The sequence below is a fragment of the Falco biarmicus genome, chromosome 13, assembly GCF_023638135.1.
Source record: "Falco biarmicus isolate bFalBia1 chromosome 13, bFalBia1.pri, whole genome shotgun sequence".
Taxonomy (NCBI): domain Eukaryota; kingdom Metazoa; phylum Chordata; class Aves; order Falconiformes; family Falconidae; genus Falco; species Falco biarmicus.
Genome location: NC_079300.1, coordinates 14,215,352 through 14,231,962, shown reverse-complemented (window position 1 = coordinate 14,231,962; position 16,611 = coordinate 14,215,352). Strand labels below are relative to the sequence as shown.

Here is a 16,611-nt window from a genome sequence, read left to right as displayed (position 1 = left end):
AAAATTCAAGATTATGCACTGTGTAAGACAATAAAAAAAGGAGTCAAATTTTTGAGAGAAACTTCAAATACAACAGACCTGCTAGGACAGCATCTACCAGTACACTGTGGTGTTCCATAAGGTGTGTTACTGGAGTACTGTGAGGTTCTCTGTTAAATAAAGCAGAATGTAAAGAGGGCATTTCTAGTTCTCATGTTTTCAGGGGAAAGCTAAGTAAACTAACTAAACTTACTACGTTATTGGGTTGATTTTCAGAGGTAGCTGCCTTTCCTCTGGTCCTCCCTGTGAAAATACCTGGAGAAAATGAAATCTGAGATACTGCTATGATTTCATGGCCTGTCTCTTAGTTCATGGATGTGTGAGTTGGGGCACTGCCTCCTAAAACTTGGGGGGATTGGTGGACAATCCTGCTCCCCTGAGCTTTTCGGAGTTATCAGGGTGAAGCAGCCCTGACAGGAGATGTGATTTGAAGAATAAGCTTTGATTGTCATCAGCTTTCCATTACAAGAGGACTCTGAGATCCTACTCCATGAGGTCTTTTGCATAAGCTTCTGACAGTTCTCTGGACCCAAATCTTGCTTATGTCCATATTCCACTAGGTTTTTTAGATGAGAAAGGACACTGGGACTAGGCTACTGGAGTGAATGGCTTCCTGAAACATACCTTGTGAATTTTCTATTTGATCAGCAACAATTGTGCTTTCTCTTCTCTCCTTCACCTCACAATGTAAGTATCATCCTGATAAGCTGAGAAATCATTAGGCCTGCTCTAAATAAATGTGTGTGTGGCTCTGTTTCATGGCAAGTAAGCACAAGGAGGCTTTGCACAGATGTGGGGCTGGTCTCCTGGAACTTCTGAGTGAGCAGAGCAGGCAAAATGGGATGAGAGTCCTGTGCAAAGGGCCGTGAGTGCTTCATGCCTGAACTGTTACTAGCTTTTCAGCCCTGTTCCTGGTAAGAGAGAACTGGTCCAAAAATACAGCCCTCATCTCACTACAGTTGCTTACAGGGAATCAGCTACATGTGAGCACTGCCAGCGCCTGCCCCCGAGCTCCACCAGGTCCTCCTTACCACCAGGCAATTCACACCTTACATGGGAAGGAGGGCAGCTGCAGTACCTGGATCGCGCAGGGCCACCTGGCTGTACAGCTTCTTACTGTTGCTTTCTTAAGATAATAGTGCCTTTTACCTTCGGAAGCCCTGCAGGGTGGTGCTGGCATTATACTCTGTGCCTTCACACAAGGTGGCCCAGGTTCTACTCTGCGGTAGCAGTGGTTGACTTTCCCTTTCTCTTTTACTGACATCGTTCCAGTTTCTGTGCTTCCTGGCTGCTGCCTGTGCTGCAGGGATAAGAGATCCTTGACAGCTGCTGGGGCCATGGGCTTGGTGCTCGATGGAGAGCAAATCCGCACAGTGCTTCCTGCCATGCGCTTTAGCAGATGACAGTGCTCAGCTGCATGTAAATGACTATAAAATCTGAGAATTTAGGGACTACAGTCCCTGTTGGAAGCTTCCGCTGGCTTTTGTGCAGCGTCAATATGATGTCTGCAAGATGAAGCTGGGGCAGGATGGTAGGAGCAGTGGGACATGGACAGGCAGGTTTGGAGGGCTTAGGTTTTCTTCTGTCTCGTGTGGGCAGGGTGGAGGAATGCTCTTGAGATGTCTGCCCAGTGTTCCCATTCACTTCAGTGGAGCTGCTCTGTTTTCTGCTAGCAGAAAGTCTGGTCTGTAACTTCTGCCCCTGACAATGTGGACGAAGAGGAATTCTGCATGAATGTCAAATCCAATCAGCACTTTTCATACAGCTGATGCTGTACATGGGGCCGTAACAAATGTATTTCATATAAGGTGACTTGACCTGGCTCTGTGTGGCTTTGGCAATGTTTTTGCTAGTGGATGGGAAGGTGGTTAGTATTGCAGGAAAGCTTGCTCTTAGCTTCTTGATCTCAGATGTATTGTATTCTTTAAGCCCTTTTGATTTCAGTGCTTTCTGACCAAGAATCTGCATTCCTTGCCTCATTTTGCTAGTCCAATCCATGCTCATCTGCAAAGCCAGAGTAAAGTGGTAGTCTGGTTCTGTCACTGGGTGTCTCAGCGGTATTTGGCCTATCTGGCTTGGACATAGAATCCGTCAAAGGGGCCAGAGCTGTATGGAGTCCAATGAATTATGGGGGCTGGAGAGAGGATTTGCCTCATGTTGTCTTCCCCACCAGATGCCTCAGAAAGGCTTCTGAAGACACTTGCTGTCTTTCTGCACTCACAGAATCATTTTCTCTGTGTCCAGCACTCTCTTGGGGCTTGGCTGGTTTCCTGGAGCCATCCTTCATTCCCCCTTTTTCTGACCGGTCCCATGGTGTAAAGCTACATAGATACAGTCATTGGTAGATGAAGAGAATGAAAGTGATTGAAGGGGATGCCATTCTGATTATGTCATTGACCCTGGGAGCCAAGTTTTACAGATTTTAAGGGAAAATCAAGAACATTAGATTGAATTCAGCTGTGGCTATCCATCAGCCCTTGGATAGGTGTTTGTTGCCATGTATACTCCACATGTAAGTTTTAGCTTTGCTGCACGATATAGTGAAGAATTTTTGAGTCAAGGACAAATCTCCCGCTGCTCTGCAGCGAAGTAGAGCTGTTATTACAGAATGAACAGGCACTGAGGATAGGCAGTGTTGATTCAAGCCCAGTTCATAAAGAAGAGTGCTGTGATTTGCTCTGGCTGTGACTTACCTTTGTAGAAAACAACTGTCCTACGGGAACAGAAAACAACCTGGTAGTTAAGCAGCTAAAGAGAAGAATTTCCAGTGTGTTGGGTAACCGTAAGCAGGAGGCTCAGCAGAACAGCTCAAAGTGCCTTTATGATTGAGGCTCTTGTGTTATTTACAGAATGTGAGGGTGTGGTGGCATTCCTCTGGGCATAGCCCTCTGGCCAGCACCAGAGCATAAAGCGGTGTAGCAACTTAGCCATTTCAGTGCAGGCAAACAGACACCAGATAGTAATAGAGAACAGAAAACCATCCCAGAGGAGCCCAAAGTGCTTTTGCAACCTTGGAGTCAAGTTCTGCCCGATAGGTGCACGTGCCCCTCTGGCTGACTTGGAGCGAGAGGAGAATGTGTTCCCAGGTCTGGAAGGGAACGGCTTTGCTCATCGCTGGAGGGCTGCCATGTGTCTTCTGCAAGAGGCACCTGGTGCTGACTAGTCAGATTGGGATGAGAGCTTGAGGGAGGCTGGGGACTTTTTTTTCCTGTGCAGCCTCCAAAACCTTCCCCTGTCCTACTTCCACAGTTCTTTTCCGTGACATCAACACCCTTTGTAAAGTGGTGGGATTGGTGTTGTGTTCTTTGGGGGGAATATCCTGAAGGTGATATTAAATTCTAGGGAGAAGGCCATTACATTGAGCAAACCAGCAGTGGAGTGGGGCTAATTTAGCAAGCAGGGCTGCAGAGGTATTTCCCAGAGGACTGTGAAGACATCCATACAGAGGTCACCTTTCCATGTGACATGCAGTGTTGATCACCTTATTTCACATAGAGTGTAGCAATACTAGGGCCCACGCGAGCGCTGAGAAGGACAATTGGGTATATGAAGTTTAAATTGTCCTTTTCAACATGGAAGATGACTGACTAAGCCATATAAAATCTTGAATGATCTGTGGAAGGTGCCGTGGTTAGGTGAGTTTCTTCATTTTCTAGCAAGCCAGCAAAAGGAAATCCTTTTTGACACAACACGTGCTTTGTGCAACACAGTGCTGCAAGGCACTGACTATACAAAGAATATAAATGATTTAGAAAGCAGTGAGAGACATTCCCAGCAGATAAGTCCATTGGTGCTGTTAAAGGCAAAGGTGCAAATACTGCCTCTGGTTTGGGAAATCCCAAAGCCAGAGACTGCTTGAAGATTGGAGAAAGTTATTAAGCTGTACTTGCTCTTACGCTCTTCCCCTGCAAGCAGTCAGCAGCAGCAGTCTGAGACAGGGTGCTAGGGTAGATGAACACGTTATGTACCACACCGAGGTTGTTAGGCTTTTGTAAAGAGCACAGTAACAGTGAAGTGACTAGGAAAACAAGGGCAGAGCAGATTCTTCTGCGAGGAGCTGCTCATTTGCACTCAAGAAGCTCAACCTGGTTTGTACCCACTGTTGTTACCTTGTAAACAGATCCAGGAGAGGAATCCTGGTGAGTCTCCTCCGTCTAACATCTTGCTCGGTACTTAGCAGTGTTCCGTAGGGGTGTGAGCAGAAATGGCCCATCTAGACCTTGTGTAGCCCTTGCCAAATGTGTACTCTCAGTCCCAGAGGGTGGAACTGATAAAGCAATCTGTCCCCTGGCAGATTTTATCTTTGGGATTGCAATTCTAGGGTAAATGGCATCTTGTGCCATTTCTAAAGGGAATCTTATGTGTTAAACACACTCAAAAATACGGACACCGTATGGACAGTGTTAAGCAGGGTGTAACAGCAAGCTGTTCTTGTAAGTATCCTTTCTGTAGCCTCTTCCTCTGTTCTGCTTGGCAGCTGCTCTCAGACCTCATCACCCATATTATTCAGACTCTAAAGCACCTCTTTCACTTCCACTTCATATTCTTTGTAGGCTTTCAGCTTTCAGATACTCTTCTTAGTTGGGCTAATATGACTCTGGACTAAGCCCGTTGGATAAGCAAACAGGCAGGCTGGAAACCCAACTCAACATCAGTTTGGAGGGTGGCTCTTAAACTCTTCGCTATCCAAAGCAGAGATGCACAGTGATGCAGGAGCTCCCTGTGGAAGTGCTGGCTCCATCTCTTGAAGCAGTCTAGCCCTGCTGTGCTGGTCTCTGAGACCCGAGTACTTTATCCAAGCAGGTCACTACAATAACACCGCTGCTGGTTTTGGTGCCGTGGTGGGTTTGGGTGTTTGTGACAGCACACCCTTCGATGTACAGGCACACCCTTTTGAGTCTGGGCCTTTTCCATTTTCATTCTGGTTGGGGTTTTTTTGCTTTTTACCCCTTGCAGCATGAAATGCCCCTCTTCAATGGCATACAGGATTTCAGCTGGCTGGGTGGCTTCTATTGGGGCACATGAGAACTGGAAAAAAACTGGGACACTACTTTTAAGATTGTTTTTGAAGAGGACTTTGGAGGAAGAAGCTGATTTCTTTTACAAGGGGGTGCTGACTCCCTGCAGTGTGTTCTGTCACCGTGTCACAAGATTTCTAAAAGGAGCAGAAGCAGTAGGACACTGGTGTATCAGCCTGCAAAGAGCGTCTTCCTTCGGTCGCCTCCCGTATTTGACTAAACTGGTGTCAGAGGGTTCAGTCTCCCCACTCTGCTCCCACCCCCACCTGCTTCCTCCAAGTCCTCTCAAAATGTGCTTTGTAACTCAAGACTCTCCTAAAGAGCTGACTCTTTCAGTTCTTCTGCATAACAAAAACTTGTACTGCTCATAAATAGATTTACAATTACCAAGGGTAACAGAAGAATCAGTGCAACCCAGCTGCATCAGAGCCGGCCTCCCATCCTGTCTTAAAGAAGCCCCTGAAATTCAACACACGTCACTGAGGCATAGCTGGGAGACCTCTGCAGGGGGATCTTTCCTTTGAACAACATTCCTATTCTGCAGGATCTGCTATTTGCTGCAGAATTGTCAAGGAACCACAGAGTGCCTGTCTAGTGTCTTTACGAAAAATGAGAAAAGCTTTTTGGTTTTTAACTAGCCTGGGGTTTCATGTGTTTCTTATAGCAGTCAAGGGTAAGAATTGCCCAGCCAAAGTGGAGGATCCTAAGATTTATTGTGAGTTCTCTGCTAATAACGTCTGGTGTGTGGTTAGTGCCATCTGAGCAATTCCAAGCACTTTTCTGAGCATCCAGGAGGTCAAACTTCCTTAGCTTTTGGGGCTTACAGGAGCATAATGATTTTATGCAGAAGAAAAAAACAAAAAAAAGGCATGGCCAAGGTTATGCATTCAAACTGTGTAGACCTGGAAGGAAAAATCAAGAGCTCTGACTATGCTGGGTCCTGCGGAAGGATTAAGCAGCAGAAAGGAGAGAGGCAGTGGTGCATATGGGTGATCCCTAGCCTTCCCTATAGAAGACATCACCTATATAAGGAAGATCCCTTCTACATGTCTTCTCCCTAGGCTGCCAGGGGGCATGGGGGGGCATACACCTAGCATAGTGGGTTTTGGCCACCCTGGTGAAATGAATGGGCATGACCCCTGCCTTCGACAGCAGCTGTGTCAGCTCCTTCCAAACCCACGTGGGCTCAGCTTGTCTGAGATCCTGGGCTCAGGCTCTGCACTCCCACAAAGTGGTTAGTTTCCCAGTGATGCATTTCTGCATATCCCAGAAAACAGGCCTGGAGCTGGGGCATGCAGTGCCACAGGGCAAGCTTCCCTAAAGGGGCTCTGTGCTGCTTCTTGCTGGAAGTGCTGAAAAAATGAGGGCAAATCACATCTGTTGAATCAAAAGCAATTCCCAGCAGTTCTGATCTCCTCAGAGGTGTGATTCCTTCATGGAACCCCTCCAGAGAGCTTCTCTGTGTGGGAATTCACTTGTCCCTGGGCCTCAGATGAGTCTCAGATGATGGGTAGTTCAAACATACAGCCCTATTGATGTCAGTGGGGACTTTCTGATTTCTCTTATGAGGGGTATGTATCTATGTTTCTTCCCAGGTGCTAGGGGTGCAAAAGCAGCAGCATGATGCTCACTTTCATTCAATATGATTACTAAAAAATGTTGCTGAAGACAATAGTCAAGTCTGTGCAAGAGTGGCTGCGAATAACAGGAGACTTCTGCTAGAGCACAAGCTAATGGTTTGGAGAGGGCAGGGTTTGAATGCAAGGTCGGCTGATGATCAGTGCCAGAACACCACACCATTGCTATTGATCAAGGAAATGAGCATCCAGGCCTCTTGTTATGTGGAGATTAAGTTACCTGCAAAGTAAGAAGGAATAAAGGGAAGAAGATACCAATGAGAAATCCGGCTTGGGTGTTGGGTTTCTCTAGACAAAATCTCAATTTTAATTCTGCAGGCTTTCTCCTGGTACATGAGGGAGAGAGGAGCTGGGAGAAGGACACTTCTAGTTTTGTCGAGCTCTTTCCCTCCCTTCTGTCTATGTGCACGTGTTGAAGTGTGTAAAGAATCAGTGTCCCAGTTCTTCTGATCCTTCACAGAGGGTGCTCTGTCCCTAGGCTGAACCTACAGTGCTTTGGGTCTTTGAGCAGGGCTGGAGAGTACTCTGGCGTCTTCTGAACTCCAGTGTGGGGCTGAAGGGCAGGTACCAGGCGTTTTTATTCTGTGCTGCAGCTATTTTTAACAGCTGATGTTACACAGACTTGTGCTTCTTCTCAAATCAGATTAGATGGCAAAATCAAGAGGTGAGCAGAGAAGCTCGGTAATGAGGAGCAGCAAACATCACCTTTACTTGCCGAGTTGCACTGCACGGCTGCCTGTGGGCTGGAGCCAGTCCCTTGTCATTAACCTGGGGTCTTTTTCTTCTGGAGAGAGGGGGCAAGCTCCTGGCTGTCTACGCTGTGGATAAGCTTGTGTGCATCATTTACACATGTCTGGGGATCATCATGCCCCTAAAGGTCTTTGGCAGCCTGGCCACAGTATCTTCATGGTTTAGTACCCTCTTGCTTACCTCCAGTGCTGGTGATGTAAAGAATACATTTGTGATCTTAAGAAGTTGCAGATGGTCTGTGAGGGACCACATGAGCTTTCTGAGCCAACTTGCAAACCCTTCCTGACATGGGAAGCCTGCAAAGACAAGGATGTTACAGTAACTCATGGTCCCAGCAGCTTACAGGGAGCCTTGCAGGCTGTGCAGGAGGAGTGAGTGATACAGGGGTCAAGGAAAGAAGTCAAGGCAGCGCACTGTGTGGACTGTCTCCTCCCCAGCAGGCTGATGTGGAACATTGGTAAAGCTACTGCAGATGCTGGGGTCTAAGTTGGAGAAGAGGAGCAGTGCAGAGCTACTGCCTAGATCTGGCTGGGCTCCCAGAAGCACTCCCATGATATGCTTCTGCTGCATGCACGGTTCTGCAAATCCTCTTTCATGGAGCCTTTCTGAGCACCTCTCTGCTCTTTTGACCTCTCTCTAGTTCCCGTGCAGCAAAAAGTCTCTTAATGCAGTGACCGTCTTTGCTTACATTTCCTTTTGATGGCAATGGTTGCGTATCTAAGGGATCAGGAAGGAAGGCTTCAAGAAGGAAGCAAAAATTAGGAAATGCCTGTGTTAGAAATAAGGTTTTGTGTGATTTTTTTTTGTTGTGGTCAGTTTTTTCAAAGACAAGTCTGTGTGTTCCTCCTTATTTACACAAAGCTGGTCATGAAATAGGAGCAGATCCCAGCATGCACTGCAGTGGTCATGAAATCAGTTCATCTGAAATTCTGTAATGGATGAAGAGCATCTCTGCATTGCTTTTTTTTAAATGGGAAGAACAATCTCTGCGTCATGTGCATCAGCATCCCACTTCATTCAGGAATGTATCCTAAATGTAGGTGTTACGTAAAAGTAAAATCTCTTTTCTCTGTCTTTATTCTCCTTGTATCACAGTGCTTGGAGTAGAAATAAATCCTATTTTCCTGTCACTGAATGAACAACAATGCAATGAAGTTCTCTCTGTAGAACTCATTTGCTCACCTGTGTTACTCTGAACTAACCAGCAAGCTTGGCCTAGAGGTGCTGCTCCTAATTCTAACATTCCTTGCTTTTCTCATGCTTGTGCACACTTACCTATTGCAATGCCAGATTGTATAGCTTTGGAAGGCCTTACTGCTTACACAGCTAGGAAAACAGAACTCCTTTAAAGTGCTTTAAGCAAAAGTGGTAACTGAACATCAGTCTCTTTACTTAGCAAAATACCAGCTTGCCAAGCAAACTTTTCAAAACAATGTGTCACACAAGGGACGCCTGCAAATTATGTGTTTTGCCTGGTACCAGCAAGAGACTTGTTAAAGATCAGTGAACCTTCTTTGATGCTATGAGAGCTGGTCCTTCAGCTAAAATACATTTTTTTGTGTTTGACGCTACAGGTTCTGGGTTTGGTCTTTACTGACAGCTCCACAGGGCTTCTACAAATGTCATAAGGTTATTCGTAACCCCTATTCCCTCCTCCTCCCAGGTGGTCCTGGTACTGAGATGGAAAGAAGAGAACTCAAATGGCCCACTGGTGCTATTATCTTAAGTACTTGGCTCAAGTACCAGACTTGATTCTCTTTGGGTTTGCACTTACATGTTTGCTGAGCTGGAGTGCCTGCTTCTTCTCTCAGATTGCATTTGGGCTGTTGAAACTTGGGATGAAAGCTTTGTGCCAGAGTAGTGTATGCCGTACGATGTTGGCTAATGGGATTCATTGAAATCCCTTCACATTTCAAATAGTTTTATAAATAAGGGGGGCAGTTGGAACACATTGCAAACCCCTAAAGCCTTAGTGAATGCTGAATTTGGCCATCTCAACTATTTATAGAACACTCTATGCCTATTCTAAATATATTTTCCTCAAGGGGACCTCATCTCAACGCCCTGCTCCACAGCTTAAATTGGATCAGCAATGCTGCTCTCATCTGTTAGCAAAAATACCTTCTCTAGCTCTGTGGCAGATCTGCCGGTGTTGCTGGTCCGGGCCTTTAAGGGGAAATTCTTTGCCAGGCAGAGCTCAAGGGTTTGGATTTAAACTCTTCAGCCAGCCAGGTAGAGAGACAATGATGATCTATTGGATCATTTCCTGTAGCCATTGCCTGATTATTTTTCAATTCTGTGGTGGAGAATCTCTACCTTTTAGAAAAATCGTGTTTTCTTTTCCAGTCAAAAGCTCTGGCTGTACCATAGGATAGAAGTTTTGGTGCGAAGAGCACACTGCACAACTTCACAGGACATTTTTCATCCTTCAAGTTTAAAAATACTTTAAAAAAATACATCCTTTATTGAACTCTGTAGATTAGAACAGTTTCTTCTGTAGGATAGTTACATTCTGTCTGCCTCTCTCAAGAACGTCTGCAGATCTGCATGGCAGATGCTGCAGATCACAGTCCTAAGTGGAAAATTTTGGGTCAATGTAGAAGCAGGATGGGCCATCAGGGCTTTACATACCCTGAATAGCTGTGCTGCCCCACAGTAAGTGTCAGTACTGACTTGTATGCTCAGAAAAGCAACTGCGCCCTGTCCCTATGATGTGATTAACCCAAACTCTACTTCATGGGTCTTGGACTCAGCAACTGGGGTGTAAAACACCGAGGCTGCTTGCACTGGTTCAAGGAGAGGATTTAGAAGCAGTGTGCCAATAGTGTCTCCAAAAGTCCTGTCAATTTAGGTACCCATTAGAAATCTTCTTCTGGGTGCAGTGGGGCAGTGACTGCCACTTACTTGGCCTCAGGGATAGAGAAGCCTGTGCAAGGCTTTGCCACTCCATGGATCAGGGAAACGTAGCTCACTGCGTACCTACACCTCAGAAAATGTTTTTGGGGTAGACAGAAGCTTTTCTTGATTATGCATGTGGCAAGATTACAGAATGTGATTAGCTCAGACTTAGCAGGACAAGTTTCTTAGCACTCCTCTGGAGCAGTTTCCTTCTCTTGCAGCCTCTAGAGCTGCATGAAATGGAAGGGGTTATGTCATTGCCCTGCCTGGCAGGAAAATCATCCCAGCTCAGTGCAGCAAAATGGACTGGGTCCCGTGCTCTTGGAAGCAATGAAACAGGTAAAGTGAATTTAACAAGGAATTTCACATGGGGGATTGCACAGTTACCCTGAATATTGCCCCATGGTGCATTCCCTTTCACATACAGGCCTCTTCCTACAGTCTCCTTGGCTCTCCCAAGGAATCAGAATCAGCATAGGTTTAGATTTTGCTCTAGTCATGGCCTACCTGTGTGTATGCAGAGAGCATTTCCTTGTCCCTGTCCTAGCATGCAGGAAAGGACAGGCGAGTCTCCTCAAAAGCACTGCAACGCCACTCAGCCTAGTGCAGCACTCGGCACCTTGGGGTACTTCTGCTGCACTCTGCCAGGGAGACCCACTCAGCTCAGGCAGTATTCCCCAGGGATGCATTAACTTCAGGAAAGGCTCAGCAGTACCTGGGGCTTTGCCAGGATGGGTGCTCAGACTCTAGTGCTGATCATTTGTATTAATGTTTCAGTAAAAAACCACTCCTAATGTGTCTGTCTGTGCTTCCTGGGCTGACAGAGTGATAGGCAGCTTTCTGCCTCACCTCGTCATGCCTCTGGCTAGTTATTCCCACTGATGTCTCTCTTAAATCTGGCTTCATTGTCATGGAAGGTCTTAATTTGACCACTCTTGATATAAGCAAACCAGAGTGAACTATAGTGCTTTTCGAAAGCATGCCAACAAAAAATAGTACGTTTGTGCTTGTAAGAAATAACAGTATATCCCTTTTGCAGTGCTTATAAGAGAATCAGTGTCTCCCTTCAAAGTCACTGGCTTTAGTTCCTTTGTGGCCTAAGTGTGTTTTCTGAACTGGGGCTGGGAAGGAATCAAGAGTGTTTAACCACAGGATTAGCACCAGGAATGAAACAGCGCAGATAGCAGAAGCAAACTATAGAGCAGTCGAAGTGCAGACCTCAATTTTAATCCTAATTTGAACATTGAATGAAGTGCTAATACCTCAGCTACTGCATGGAGTCTCTTCTCAGTCTGCTGTTCGTGTTCTGTGAACAGAGTATGGTGGTATTTATAGAATGCAGTGAAAAACTGGCTTTGCACAACTGGTGTGGGTAGTGCAGGTGAGGGGAAGTGTCTGGTTTCGGTGTTGAAAATAGAAATCTGTCTGCATGTCATGCTTTAGTGGTGGACTTGGCAGTGTTAGGTTTATGGTTGGACTTGATGATCTTAAAGGTCTTTTCCAACCTAAATGATTCTGTATTTCTATGATTCTGTGTGTGTGCTCTGGGGAGCTGATCAGGTATTTTGTGGCATGATACCATCATTACAGCTTGAGGAACCAATTTCAGAGCTGGCTTCTGTTACTGCCTGATAGAGTCAAATAATCATAGAACAGTTTGGGTTGGAAGGGACCTTTAAAGGTCATCTAGTCCAATCCTCCTGCAATGAGCAGGGATATGATAGTTTAACCTGTCTGCGTTCCACCGTAAGAGAAGGACGTATTGCCTTTGTTCATCAGTAAATCTAAAGCAAATAGTAAAATCGGGCCTGCTTGAACTATCATTTGTAGCTGTTCATTCAGTTACACACAAATCAACCCCCTGATGGTGGCCCAGCTTTTTTCTTACACCAGAGAGAAAATAAGAGCGGTGATTCAAATAATAATCTCATTTCTTTTTGAAGCATTTGGATACCATGGAAATAAGCAACAATATGGTGAAAAACTGGTTTAGAAGGTGTTTAAGAAGTTAAAGTTAGTCCTGAAAGTAGCTTTGCTGTGTTTTACCAGAGGCTTCTGCTTTTTTCCATTGTCCCCAGTATGATGTTTAGGATGGACTTCACCCATTCCCAGGAATGCAGGGAAGGCCCTGCCCTGAGTCAGGTGGGACTAAAGGTTGGCTGGGTGCTGGGTCTGACGTACATCTGTGCTGTGTCACACAAACTGTGATGGATAACTCTGGCCGCTTTTATTCCTGCTGGGTATGGGGTGGGGTTAAATCCTGTATCCCAGATCTGTTTGCCTTCTCTTGAAAGGACTTCTCTTTCTCTCTTTTGCAGGCATGGTTCAGAAGCTTGACCAGAAGCTGCCTGTAGCCAACGAGTACCTGCTGCTTTCAGGCGGTGTGCGGGAAGGTGTGGTGGACATTGATCTTGATGAGCTGAATGTTTATGCACGAGGCACAGACTATGACATGGACTTCACCCTGCTTGTGCCCGCGCTGAAGCTGCATGACCGCAACCAACCAGTCACGCTGGACATGCGCCACTCAGCTTTGTGCCACTCCTGGCTGAGCCTGCGTCTGTTTGACGAAGGAACTATCAGCAAATGGAAGGACTGCTGCACAATCGTGGACCATATCAATGGAGCTACCAATTATTTCTTCTCTCCAACAAAAGTCGCAGACTGGTTCTATGACTCCATTAGCATTGTCCTCTCCGAGATCCAGAAAAAGCCCCAGCGAGGGATGCCAAAGGTGGAGAAGGTAGAAAAGAATGGGACTATCATATCCATCATTTTGGGAGTGGGCAGCAGCCGCATGCTGTATGACATTGTCCCTGTGGTGTCCTTCAAAGGTTGGCCAGCTGTGGCCCAGAGCTGGCTGATGGAGAACCACTTCTGGGATGGGAAGATCACAGAGGAGGAAGTAATAAGTGGGTTTTACTTAGTGCCTGCATGTTCCTACAAGGGGAAGAAGGACAATGAATGGAGGCTGTCATTTGCCAGAAGTGAAGTGCAGCTGAAAAAGTGCATCTCCAGCAGCCTCATGCAAGCCTATCAGGCCTGCAAAGCTATCATTATCAAGTTGCTGTCCCGCCCCAAAGCCATTAGTCCATATCACTTGCGGAGCATGATGCTGTGGGCTTGTGACAGGCTACCAGCCAACTACTTGGCCCAGGAGGATTACGCAGCCCATTTTCTCTTGGGTCTCATTGATGATCTCCAGCACTGCTTGGTCAACAAGATGTGCCCAAACTATTTCATCCCCCAGTGCAATATGCTGGAGCACCTCTCCGAAGAAACCGTCATGCTGCACGCGCGGAAGCTGTCCTCAGTCCGCTCAGACCCTGCCGAACACCTTCGAACTGCCATTGAACATGTCAAAGCAGCCAACCGGCTAACACTCGAGCTCCAGCGGCGGGGCAGCACCACCAGCATCCCCTCCCCGCAGTCAGATGGAGGGGACACCAACCAGCCTGATGACCGATTAGCCAAAAAGTTGCAACAGCTAGTGACTGAGAACCCTGGGAAGTCCATCTCCGTCTTCATTAACCCAGATGATGTCACAAGGCCCCACTTCAGAATTGATGATAAATTTTTCTGAGCTTTCAGCAGTGTTTCTTGGGATTTTTTTCTTTTGTTTCATTTTTAAAAACTCTTTCAGTGTGCAGGTTTTTTTGTTTGGTTTTCCTTGATGACTTAGTCTCTTGTTTTTTACATATCCAGCGTAGATTGGATCTGTTGAGAACAATCTGAATAAATTATAATTCCTGGTTCTGCAGGACAGTGCAGATTTTGAAACAGTATATTACTATTTCATATGCTGCTTTGATTTTTTTTGCCCACCCAGCCCCATTGTCTGTGAGTAGTTTCTAAAGGAGAACATGCACCGATAACACACATGCCACACTGTAATGTAGATTTTTTTCAAGCTTCCATAATTTATGTACATTGTCGGGCCTGGGGAAGGGACAGCTCACCTTCCATTGCTTCAGAAATTCTCTTCTTTTTCCATGAGCTTCCACCACCCTAAAGAAATGAGGAGAGACTCTGGGTTGGAAAGCAGTACCGGTAATTTGATGAGGCCAAATCTACTGGGCTGAAGCCCAGTTCATCTGTTCTTCACACTTCTCACACTAGGGGAGAAAGTTGACTTTAAAGATGATGATGCATCTTTTGGGGGAAAGAGTTGTTTCTGTTTTGATCTACTTTTTGAATGTAATTGTTCATAATTGGACCTTGTGCAGTCCAGAGGGTTGTTTCTGCTGCTTTTCCATGCGGAATAAGGTTATGGAATGTTAGTTTTAGTGTGTGTAATTATTCAAAGCCTTATTTAAATTCTATTAAAGAACATACCATTATAAATGTTAATTGCACTAATGAAATCTCTGCCATTACCTCAGTCCCACTGTTTGTGTTTCTTTCATGAATTAGCATCTGTTATTAGGTCTCAGTATTGCAGATCGCTTGAGGCCCCTCAGGTCTCATGGTTTCGGGTGATTTCTTGATTGTCTTTTGTAAAAGGCTCTTCCTTATTAGCCCTGTTATGTGTGAGAAGTCAGATTTTTGCATTGGCATATTTCTTTGGATGCGTATTGTGTGTTGCAGTGCATATTGCATTAATATGTATTGCATGTTGTTGAAACAGGTTTACCATTAGATAAGGATGTAATGCTAAAGCAGTGGTATGTGCAAAGTGAATCAGCCAGACCTCGAGCCAAGGAGCTACCTTGCTTCTGTAATGCATGTATTAGGCCTGATCCTCTATGGCAGTTACCATTCCCTTGACTCCTGTGGACTTTCTGACTTACCCTGGGACATATGAGATCTTACTTTGGTCTCATGTTTGCAAAAGTTGTGTTTGTATGTAAACTTGTGGTGCAACAGTAGCCTTGAAAAACACATACGCTTTCCTTTTGTGTGTAGGATAAGATGTATGGTAACAAGGGTTAGTCTGAGCCAAAAATAATTCCAAGAGTTCAAGGATAGTGACTTTTTGTGGCTGGCTGGCCAGTGACTGATATTTAGGCCTTAAATCAGCAATTTGGGCTTACTGATTATCCCAGAGAAGCTGTTCCGATCCAAACTTGATGCATGTGTTAAAATGTGATTATTAGAGCAGGTTGAAGTATTTTTTAAATATTTGACAGACAAATGAGGTGCATATCTAGCAAATTCTAACAGATAAAAATTGTGTATGAAAGATGTGTCACTTTTTTTAGCCCAGCCTTTCTGGTAAAAGAAAACCCACAGGCTGGTGGAGCAACACACCAGCAGCTTTGGAAACTGCTTTATTAGATGACAGAGAGGTTTTGATACCTAATCTGGTGCCCAAGTCATGTCTTAAAATGAAACTTTGGCTCCTCCATCTCTTGGGCATATTTGAAAACTTCACCACACTGCTGTAGCCAAGATGTTCATGTTTACCTGTATTTACTGGTACACACTTCCGTGAGCCTGAAGAAGCTCTCAGAAGTTGCTGACTAGACGGAGTGGATGAGGATTTAACTTTAAAGCACAATTGGCTAGTGATCATGAGCCCTGGTGCAGCTGCGGTTACAGTCCGGGGAAGGACATATATTGACTTCAGCAGAAGCAGAACTGGGTCCTACCAGTGTGGCTATTGCCAAAGATGAGTCTCCATTTAAACTCGTGTAACCTGCCGCGGGAGGCAGGAGAACCAACGGGGAAACCTTTCCAGAAGTGCTTGGAAAATGCAGATTCATTGAAATGGTCTTTTCCCCAGTCTCCAGGACTTCTGCCTGTTGGAAAAAGAATTTGGGCTGCAGGATGAAGTTTCTCATCACCACATGAGAGAGATCTGCTCAGCATAAAGCAGCAGTAGCCTGGCAGGCAGAGTACTTTCCTGGGAGTCTCAGTGTCCATGCCGGTGCTCCTGAGTTATGCAGAAACACAGCCTTCCTCATGCCAGTTCAGCGTCCCAATGACCAGCAGTTTGGCTAGCCCATGTCAAGCTGTGGTGTGTGCTCCTTTTTTTTGGTTTTAATTAAAAAGCATTTTGAAAAGTATCCATCTTGTTCTTCCTGCATTTTCAGGAAACTGTGGGTGTGTTGGTTGGTGGTTTGGGGTATTTTTGTGGGGGAGAGGTGGCTTGGCTTTTTACTGGACTGGAAAGCAATTTCCCAGGTAGGTCTGAGAGAACATTATATCCTCTGCCTGGACCATCTGTCTTTCAAGGAGGCAGAATCTTAATCTCCAGTAGATTTTGAATCTTAGGCTAGTATTTGCTCCTTATCACATACTATGGCTTAACTTAATAAAGCAGGTTG

General features: G+C 45.6%; 1 protein-coding gene across 1 annotated transcript in view; it reads left to right on the top strand.

Moving 5' to 3' along the window:
* MB21D2 (Mab-21 domain containing 2) overlaps positions 1–16,350 on the top strand; it is a 62,663-nt gene extending 46,313 nt beyond the window's left edge. The window contains exon 2 of the mRNA XM_056358946.1: positions 12,661–16,350. Within this exon, the coding sequence (XP_056214921.1) occupies positions 12,661–13,925 (1,265 nt within the window). The 3' untranslated portion in view covers positions 13,926–16,350. The remainder of the gene's footprint in view (positions 1–12,660) is intronic.
* Positions 16,351–16,611: the final 261 nt, after the last annotated feature.